The sequence below is a fragment of the Taurulus bubalis genome, assembly GCF_910589615.1.
Source record: "Taurulus bubalis genome assembly, chromosome: 8".
Taxonomy (NCBI): Eukaryota; Metazoa; Chordata; class Actinopteri; order Perciformes; family Cottidae; genus Taurulus; species Taurulus bubalis.
Genome location: NC_136596.1, coordinates 26,572,394 through 26,582,521, shown reverse-complemented (window position 1 = coordinate 26,582,521; position 10,128 = coordinate 26,572,394). Strand labels below are relative to the sequence as shown.

Sequence of the window (10,128 nt, the reverse complement as noted above, 5' to 3'; positions counted from 1 at the left end):
GCGAATACTTCTAATACTATTACTATTACTAAGTTCGAGACGGCAGCAACCGCACGTCCCCCGCACAGTTTGCGGGACGTGAGAGGATCACGACTACAGCATGACGGAGCGACCGCTCCCCCTGGTAAGAGTCCTTACAATTTAAAAAAAGTTACAATTAAATTAAAACTTGTGCTCCGCTCCTACAACAACACGACGGCACTTCCTGAGAGTCGTAAACGGACCCTAGAGTCGTTATCCGTCGAGTGGTTATCTGTAACTCTCAGCCGGCGGAAGTAAGGTGTTCTCCCGGGAGCCGGTTAAAGGACGTGTTTACCGGTTTAAGCGCGTCTGTGGGGATCCAGCGCGTCTGTGGGGATCCAGCGCGTCTGTGGGGATCCAGCGCGTCTGTGGGGATCCAGCGCGTCTGTGGGGATCCAGTGTGTCTGTGGGGATCCAGCGTGTCTGTGGGGATCCAGTGTGTCTGTGGGGATCCAGCGTGTCTGTGGGGATCCAGCGCGTCTGTGGGGATCCAGCGTGTCGGTAGCTCGGGTCCGGCCTGCGGAATGTCTCAGTTGTCCGTCAGAAGCGCCTCTTGCTCCGTCGGAGTCCAGGTGAGACATTCCTCGTCTGCTCCAGAAAGTGACTCGTTCATTCGGCTCGTTTGTCGTCAAACACGACCCGTCTGCTCTGAAGTGGTCTTTTGTACATTTATAATTAACATAAATAATATAAAGTTTGCCCGACGTTGACTGGACGTCTTCCTGACGCGTTCCCCAATCTGCGATTAAGAATGTGTGGATTTTAATTGCTAAACTATATTCTATGCATTGTTTAGTCATCTTTCTTCAATTCGGCGTGGCAGTAATCCACCAAAAAGGCTTTGTTGATGTGATGGACTGCTCCACGAGCAGAAGCGAAAGTTTAAAAGCTGTTTAAAAAAACAAACAAAAACCTGCTTTTTAGCTTTTGCTAATACTATATTAACTACTATACACACACAATAAGAGTATATTTGCTCCTCTCACCCCATTTTAGCATACATTTGTCATATATATATATATATATATATATATATATATATATATATATATATATATATATATATATATATATATATATATATATATATATATATATATATGCATGCGCGCTAAGACTTCAAACTTTTATTTTCTGGTTGTCATTTCCTTATTTATTTCTGCTTCGTTAAACAAGCTTATCGTCAGATTGAATTGTTTTGAATGGAGTTTAGTCAGATTTTTATTTCAGGGATGATGAGGTTTATCAATCGTTGAATATGTGTGCGCGCACAGCAAGCGGCGCTCGCACAGAGAGACATGGGAGACATGGCGAGTTCAGGAGCTTTTTGTCGACCGTCTAACACAGAGACCCGTCTGCAAAACGAGTTTTAAAGCCACGCAGATTAACGGAGTAACACGTCGAACATGGCAAAGCAGCGCTCAGGCAGACACCCCGCACTTTTCCTGTGATTATAAACATGAAACCCCCAAGCTCACCATATGCAGCATAACAGAGTAGCCTCAGCCTAGTTTGATGACCAGCATAATGATCATGAGGTCAGAATGCACACTAAAGTTGCAAACTGGCGACATGAGGGTGGATCTTGAGCTACTTATTTTTAGTTAAGGAAAAATAACTGAGTAGAATATGAGTAATAAGTGCATCAACAAGTGTGAATATTCACAATTCTGCCAGTCAGCATAGAGCAGTGGTTCTTAACCTTATTGGAGGTACTGAACCCTGCAAGCTTCATCAGTGCATTCACCGAACCCTTCGTAATTGGAAAAATAAAATATGATTTCTTCAAAACATAGGTATATATTTTGAGTGCACAAAATGAACCATGCATCAGTTGCACACAGAATCACTGTGTTCAAAGAACAAAATTAACAAAACATGAATTTCACACAAAAACATAACTCAATGAATATTTACTGCAAATCAATGTGACGAAAAGGATAAAGATGGTGTGTTGCGGGCCGACATTGCTAGTGTGAACCGGGCTAAACTGTGTGTCTTGACCCCTGCCGAACCCCTGAGAGACTCACCGAACCCCTGAGAGACTCACCGAACCCCTGAGAGACTCACCGAACCCCTGAGAGACTCACCGAACCCCTGAGAGACTCACCGAACCCCTGAGAGACTCACCGAACCCCTGAGTGACTCACCGAACCCCTGAGAGACTCACCGAACCCCTGAGAGACTCACCGAACCCCTGGGGTTAAGAACCGCTGGCATAGGGACTGGCTGTCTGATTGTTCCCATAGTGTAGTTGCATTGGTGAAAGGTGGCATGTTTTTCATTGTTGTTTTTCAATAAAGGGGGGAAATGACCCTTTTTAATTATGTGTCCATCTTTAATGTACCCATCCCACATAGATTTATTTTTTATTTTTTTCCATCTCAAACACATCTGTAAAATGAAGTAACTCTACATTTGCTCATACTTATGGAAATAACTATGTAGTCATCTGGTCAGAGACACACAACAGGCCTACGTAGTCGTGTATGATCAATGCTATGATGGCACCATGTAGTTTTCATTAATATCTTGCTGTAGGGTAATACTAATATTAATGCCATTTGTTAAGAGTTCAAAAAGCTGGGCAGGAACAAGCTGGTAAAAAGGGAACCATACAGACGTTTACGTTATTTATTACTATTATAGATAAATATACCAGTATCGTATCAAAGTCATTATTTGTGTGTGTGTGTGTGTGGTGGCGGCCACGGCTTGACATTCCAAGGGATCTTTTTAGGGAAATAATGAGTGTAGACATAAATCTGGTCTTGTTTGGTTCTTTCCACCTGGCCAGGTGTTGACTCTACTGTGACGCACTGTTTGTCTCTTCAATTGTAAAAAACTTTATCAGATAACATTCATATCAGTTTAGCTGATGTTCACAATGTTGGAGGATATCTATTCTGCGGCTGTTTGAACCTCAGAAGATGTCGTTAAACATTAAGCTTCTCCCTCCGGGCTGCAGCCGCCGTCACCTGATAAGACGGCCGTTTCATTGGTCGGCACAGTCGTACGAGTTGCTTCATCTCATCCATGAGACGATGACTCGTGTTTTATTCTTTGAGTATTAGAACTTTCGATGAGTCTTCCTGTGTAAACAAGTCACTTCCTGATGCCTCAGACTGTCGTCACAGGAGGAGGCAAAGAAATCACAAATGTGTTACTGAAACTACATCAAATAACGTGGTCGTCATTCACTAAAGTATGAAGGGATTTAGAGCAAAGGTGCAATAAATGGTGACGACTATCTCTAAAACATATACAAAAATCACGAGCAACAGTCTAAAGATATTTTTAAAAACAGAAAGAACCACACTGGAGTCCTCAGTCATTTTTAAAAAAACATATTTGTACGCCGGCGACAGTCGTGAATGATGCGTCATGTTTCCTGGTTGTCGCTCTCGTTTCAAACTGTTGCTGATTCACTTTCTCTCATTTCGTTAGTTGATCAGCTGAATTGTCTCAGCTCTCCAAGCGGTCAATACATTTATTTTCTAAAACAAAGGAGCAAACAATACCCACATTATGTTTCATACGAGTGCCATCTTTCCTCCCCATGAAGGTTCTTCTGGTCTTGATCTCGTGCCTGGGGCCCACGGGGGCGTTTCCACAGCCGGGCCTCGGCTGCAGCGGCGACCTGGAGTACATGAGCGGCAACGTCTGCTGTTTGAAATGTCCAGCCGGTGAGACGCACAGTCATGGTTTAGTCCAGAGTGAAGTTCACACATCCATCACCAGAGCTCTGGAGCAGCTCGATCGGGATTGGTTATCAAAAAGCGTGTGTGTGTGCGTGTGTGTGTGTGTGTTAGGTACACGTATGGCATCACCCTGCACCAGAGCAGGAGAGGAGGGGAGGAAGTGTGAGGAATGTGACGATGGGACGTTCACCGAGTACGCCAACGACCATCGGTACTGTTTCAAGTGCATGCAGTGTCGCCCAGGTAGTTCTGCCCCGCTGCTTCACCATCGATTGGAGTGTGATCAATACATGCAACCTTTTCAAAGTGCTTTGAGCCTAAACTCGGACTTAACAAGCTTTTTTTTTTTTGCTTGGCTACTCAGATCAGGAAATTGTAAGGGCATGTACTCCCACTCGGGACGCTGAGTGTCAGTGCAAGCCGGGAAAGTTCTGCGCCCCTGAACAAGCATGCGAGGTGTGCAGGAAGTGCTTAAGGTGAGTCGATGCAAACCAAACCTAGAGCCATCCTTTTTTTTTTTTTTCTTTCTTTTATGTCCCTCCTTTCTCAATTGGAGACTCTTCATGTTTTCAATTCCTCTTTTTTTTTTTTCCGCCTGCCTCCAACCTAGGTGTAAGGGAGATGAAGAGCTGGTGAGGAACTGCACCTCCACCACCAACACAGAATGCAAGAAAACACAGGCCTCCGCTGTGTCTGCCTCAGGTACACAGCCAACGCCACCTGAAGAGAGCCTCAGTGAATATGCAACATTTGTCCCATGATTACTATTTTTAAACGTGTGATTCCCAGACCAAAAGTACATAATATAACTTTAAATACACATTATGTGAAGCTGCAACACCGGACAAGAAACAAGCTTGGCATGTATTATTTCTATAATAAGGCTGTTAATTGTGCTTTTTTTTTAATTATTAATTATTATTATTTTTTATTTTTTTAATGCATCAGCAAATGGCTGGGTGATTGGGTTATCACTGGTCGCTGCTCTGGTGATTGGCGGGATAATATTTATTGGGTGGAGACGTCGAAGAGCAACAGGTATGTAAAAAACAAGTTCTCAGAAATGGCAGAACAAATGCAGTATAATGCAGTATCCGGAATGTGTAAATGCTAGATTAAAGTCCTCCATTTCCATGTTGTGTAAATACAAACAACGATAGTTTTTAAAAGCATTTCAAGATATATATTTTTCCCCCATGTTTATTTGGTTGTGAAGAATAGGCTCTAAGCCGCGATCAGCAGACACTGAATGGAACAATGACGGCGTCAACAGGTGCATTCAGGAATTAATTAATTGCAGGGCCAGAGGAGCAGCTTCTCTAAGAGGTTCCTCTCGCTCCGCTGCACCAAGGACCGTTACAGGAGAACATTCCTGCAGACAGCAATAGGGCTTTATAACAAGTCACCGCTTGCTAGTTCCTCTGTGGATTAATTCATCACTGTACCACACATACTTTGCGTTTTGCACTACTGTTTATTTAATTTACTTAATTAAGGAATACACTCTGCGGCTGTAAATATAAATATTTTTCATTCCAGTTAGTTGTATTTTATTGTGTATATTTAAATATATATATTTATATACATCTTTCATCCCTGTTGCTTCTTTATATATTTGATCTTTTATCCCCTTGGGGATTAATAAAGTATATATTCATTCAAGACGGGCCAAAGGAAATTACAGCATGCAGGATGATACGACGCATTTCCATTTATGACAGACAAAGTTTGGTGTTAAAGGCTAAAGAAACCATCTAATTTCCATGAGAGCAGGAAATGAAGTGGATCTTTCCAGCTCAGGTGTGGAAGCTACCGACGGCTCACCTGTCACCAGTACTGAGACATCCGCTAATACGTGTTCAGTAAAATAGTATTGTTATAATCACTATCAGCAGATGATCGTCACGATTAATCACTTAGTCTATAAAATGTCAACACAAAAGTAACAACGTCCCTCACTGCAGAGGTGATGTCATTAAACTGCTTCCAGACCAGGGTAAAAAGATTCTAATCGAGTCAGACAAAGGAAAGCAGGCAATCCTCACATCTTTGAAGCTACAGATCAAGATACTTGCTAATTATGTTGTTGCGCAACATTAATTAGCCAGTTATTTCAGCTCTGAATGAGTTCAGTAGATGTGGAAGACTTTGCATATGTTAACACCAGAGTTGTTTCCGCCAGCTGGCAGTGAGACAAGTTCAAAATGTTGTTTTTATTACATAAGAATTGTGCTTACTTACTGCCTTATACAGGGCAGCTCCCTCCACTCTATAGGCATCAATCACTTTCTTTTTTAAACATAAAGCCTTCCTCTGAACGCAGAGTGTGTTTTGTGTCTGGAGCCTGTATGGCAGACTCTTCTGCCATCCTCTATAGCGGCTGCTGCTCTGGTCTCGCCTCCCTCGCTGCCCGTCCAGCTACCGGGTCATACAGCTGGCCCGACGCAACCAATCAGAAAGCTAGGCTAAGCTGCCATGCTGTGAAGAGCTGAGTGAGCGCCGTGGTTCCACATACTAGGTGGATCGCATGAGCAGTGATGTCACTGCACCTCTCGGCTGTGCGCCATCAGTGTGTCAGAGCAGGACGCAGAAACCTACTGGACTCAATGCCAGGTGTGACGTTGATGGTTGTGGGGGTATAATACAGAACAATAGGCTGGCCTACATAATAATAATAATAATAATGATGATCTGTAATGGTGTGTGTCGTCATCATCAAACTCTACTCTGGACTGTTTGCCATGCTGTTGGTAAACTCCTCTCAATCCAGCACAGAGTGGTGCGATGCAGGCTCAGGTTCCCCCGGCTCTGACGCCACTGATTGGCCTGGCCAGAGGCTTTCTGTCCTTTTTTGTTAATATTCAGTATTGATTTATCCATCACAACAAATTGAAGTCGCACGTAGGCGCCATCGACTAGCTGCTTGGTGGCTTTGGGGAAGTTTCATAATCCTCTCCTCGCATCCTCTCTCCAGACTCTCGGGGAAGTTCCCACGACAGGCCGGAAGCTGGAAAGGTGAGTCACTTTAATTACTTCTACAGTATATATTGAAATATTTTAAGCCAGCGCTATGCTCCTCAGATGTACTCAAAAAAGTGAATATTAATACAGCAGCCCGTACCTAATTTACCGTAAACCTCGCAAAACCAAAGTGTTTCCAAAGGACCCCTTCTTCTTTTAAGCATGTTCCTCTCCTCCCCAGCATGAGCCCTGTCCCACGGATGCCGGGAGCGGCGGAGAGACCCAGAGGCTGCAGTGCTTCAGTGTGCCCTGGCAGCTGGTGAGAGCCAAGTCCTCCGCCGGCGCGGCGGACGAGTGCAAAGCGCTGCAGAGCCTCAGCAGCTCCGCCAGTAACTCCCAGCACAGCCTCGCCGGCCCCCCCTCTGCCTTCCCCGCTCCTCCCCCCCGAGCCGGCCCCCCGGCGCCCGCACAGCCCGACGGGAGGGTGAGAGGAACCGCTCATTTCCACCTCTGCCTCCTTCCTCGCTTCCTTCCTTCCCCACCTGCTTACTGCTTGTTGTTTTGTAGTGAGCAACGCTTTGCTGTGCCACGCCTGAGTCATCATTATTCAGTGGAATCTAGTTCATCAGGTGGCAGGACGGGTTTAACACCACAGAGCAAACCATGGATTGGATACAGTGTAAAATAATATACATCCACGTATCGCAGTGAAAGGTGGTACTCGATGTAGTCGTGGAGTTGAATCGCATTCCTCGTTGCCACTGTTAAAAAATTTTTTTTTAAAAAAGGCATCTTTGCATTTTCCGAAACGTATTTGACAAACAAAAAGGTTTTATTTCAAGCGAGGGATCATGGGATTTATTTCCGGGCAAATACCATATGGACCCACAGGTGTGATGTATTTACCGGGGATTAAAATTGTTGATGGCTGTCGCTTTTTTTTTTTTTTTGGCGACTGATTAACAGAAGTGGCCATATTTGTTGAGACGCCGTATACGGCTCTAGTTTGCGGCAGCAACCTGACAATCACAGTACTCTGCTTTATGGTCTGGCCATAATCTACTAAATGAACATCATGCTGGATTGAAGAAGACTTGAAACTAGAGACTGACATTTCCCGCCCTTGTTGTGACAGTTGCAGGCTACTGTCATTGTGTTGTTCACATGAGTCACATTCCGGTTAAAGAACTTCTTTCCACTCCAACCGGAAACACATCTTTGCATTTCTAGAGACGTGTTTGATCAACACTTATGTTCAATTCAAGCAAGTGAGCATGGGCTTTTATCTTCGGACATGCTGGGTAACTGAATAAGAGAGGAGTGGCATTCACTGCTTTCTGGGACAACTCATGACTCGCCAAGAATTTCAGACTTTGATATTGGATATTAATGATTTGTTTTTTTCTTTTGTCATGTAGGAAGATGTGGCCTTCCCCAGGCTTGTTGCTGTTAATGGTAAAGTTGTCTTTATCCTTACATTACTCAGATGCACACGGGGCAGTGTGAACCACTTATACACTTATTCGGCCATGATGCCTTCAGTCAGCTGGACGTACTTGTGTAAACGTCTCTAATAAAAGCAATCTCTCCTCTGCTGACAGAGGGCCGGGCGCTTCATGAAGCTCTTCATCTTTGCTTGCAGGTGAAGAGTCTCTGAGGAAATGCTTTGATTATTTTGAGGAGATTGACTTCAACCAGCACAAGAGATTCTTCCGTCACCTCGGTATCGTGGACAACGTGATCAGAAGCAAAGACAACCTCCCCTACGAAGACAAGATCCACGATCTGCTCGTGATTTGGGAGGAGAAAGTGGGCCGGGAGGCCACCTTGAACGACCTTCTGAGGGCGCTCCTCGATCTGAATCAGAGGCGGACGGCGGAGGCTGTCAAGGAGAAGGCGCTCGCTGATGGTCATTACAAAGTTGATGAATAACGACGGGGGGGGGGGGGAACCACTCTGAAAACAAATGAAAAATGGAAAAAAAAAAACTTGCCGATGGCTGCACCGCCCCTTAGCGGGCGCTGCAGCGGCCGGCGTCCCACACTGCGTCCACACTGCGGCGTCGGCTGCTTGTTGGAGAAACCCTGTGCATCGCCTCCTTGAGGTGTCGATCGCACAGCGTCCTAACGCCGTGTTCTTTTGGGGAGTAGCACTTCTTCTCTTCAACCAAAGGTTGCTCGTACACTCGCACTCAGCGTGTTTTACATACGTTACCCTTCTGTACAGCTCTGAAGTGTTCAGACATACTGACTACAAGCCCGGTTGCCTTTACAAATGACAGCTTCTAAATAAGTTAGTCTGACTGAATGATAGTTATTCCTGCATAAGGATTAAAGTCATTACAAAAAGTGTTTGCCGTCTAGTTTACACAGACTGCTTATTTACACACAAGCTTAAATGAGCTCAGATCTCAAAGCAGGTCTATTGTTTCAGAGTCTACACACTCCTTATTTATGATGTTTGGTTGCTTTTCTTTTAAAGCTGCGTTTTATTTATTCTCTGAAAAATATAACTACATCCTCAGGATGAATGTCATAGTGGCTGCTGTTTTATACTTACTAAAAGCCAAGAGATCAATGAGATAACTATGAAGTTATAAAGTTGGCTATGCTTGCTGTTATTCAAACAGTAGCTCTTCGGCCTGACTATTGTGTATGTGTTGATTCTAAGTGTTATTGATCATGACTTGCTCAAAGCACCTGATCTATGGTCCTGATCACAGCACTGACCTCAGGAAGGTTCACAAACCCACAAAAGGTTCTTCTGGCGGGACACACTGCCAAAAAGGCCTTTCCAAAGGGCCTCGTCTCCATTTTATAGAGTTAGTCACGATGTTACATGCTCCGTTTCTTATCTGTAGCTTTCTCTCACTCTCAGGTTCTATTGTCAGCATTTAGGTTTTGTATTTTTAGAATAATTACGACTTTATAGGCTGTAATATGAAATAAAAAAATAAATAGGGAAAAGTTTAAATACAATTCAAAGATGATAATGAACACTTCTGCCTTTTTTTCTGTTTTGGCAGAACTGTCTTTTGTTGTCGTCGTATTCTTCCAACATGGTGGAAGTGGTTTGGTTTCGTGGGGAACTGACCCTTCGCTAATTCCCATGAACACAGACTGACCAATCATAGCACGACTAGCATCGGCTCCAGGTGTTCCAGATGTGCAATAGAGATGCTCGTTACCTGAAGAAGTTGTAAGGAGATATAATTGTCTTAAATGTAATAAAGACTCTGACTCTCCGTGGAACAGTGTTCATTCATTTCATTGTCTTCTGTCCCAATCGCCCTTGGTAACCCTGTGTTTTGAAGTCACAACCCTATGAATTGTGGGTGATTCCCTCAGGCAAAGGCTACAGAAATGAGGACTTGCAGAAAGTGCTGTAGGGGCTCACAACCCTCCCAGACTGCAGGGATGACTGTCTGATTGAGGATGTTGGAACC

At 44.2% G+C, this 10,128-nt stretch overlaps 1 protein-coding gene across 2 annotated transcripts; it reads left to right on the top strand.

Moving 5' to 3' along the window:
• Positions 1-9,928, top strand: LOC306739752 (tumor necrosis factor receptor superfamily member 10B-like). 2 transcript variants are annotated; one of them, XM_079221801.1, is made up of 10 exons: positions 1-124; positions 3,587-3,707; positions 3,834-3,965; positions 4,087-4,198; positions 4,333-4,424; positions 4,671-4,760; positions 6,697-6,737; positions 6,925-7,002; positions 8,102-8,138; positions 8,326-9,928. In XM_079221801.1, exons 1-10 carry the CDS (start codon positions 101-103, stop codon positions 8,613-8,615), a joined length of 1,017 nt encoding a protein of 338 aa, XP_079077927.1. In that variant the 5' UTR covers positions 1-100; the 3' UTR covers positions 8,616-9,928. The 2 variants fall into 2 exon arrangements, with proteins under 2 accessions (XP_079077927.1, XP_079077926.1); XM_079221800.1 differs by having other exon boundaries at positions 6,925-7,167.
• The last annotated feature ends 200 nt before the right edge of the window (positions 9,929-10,128 follow it).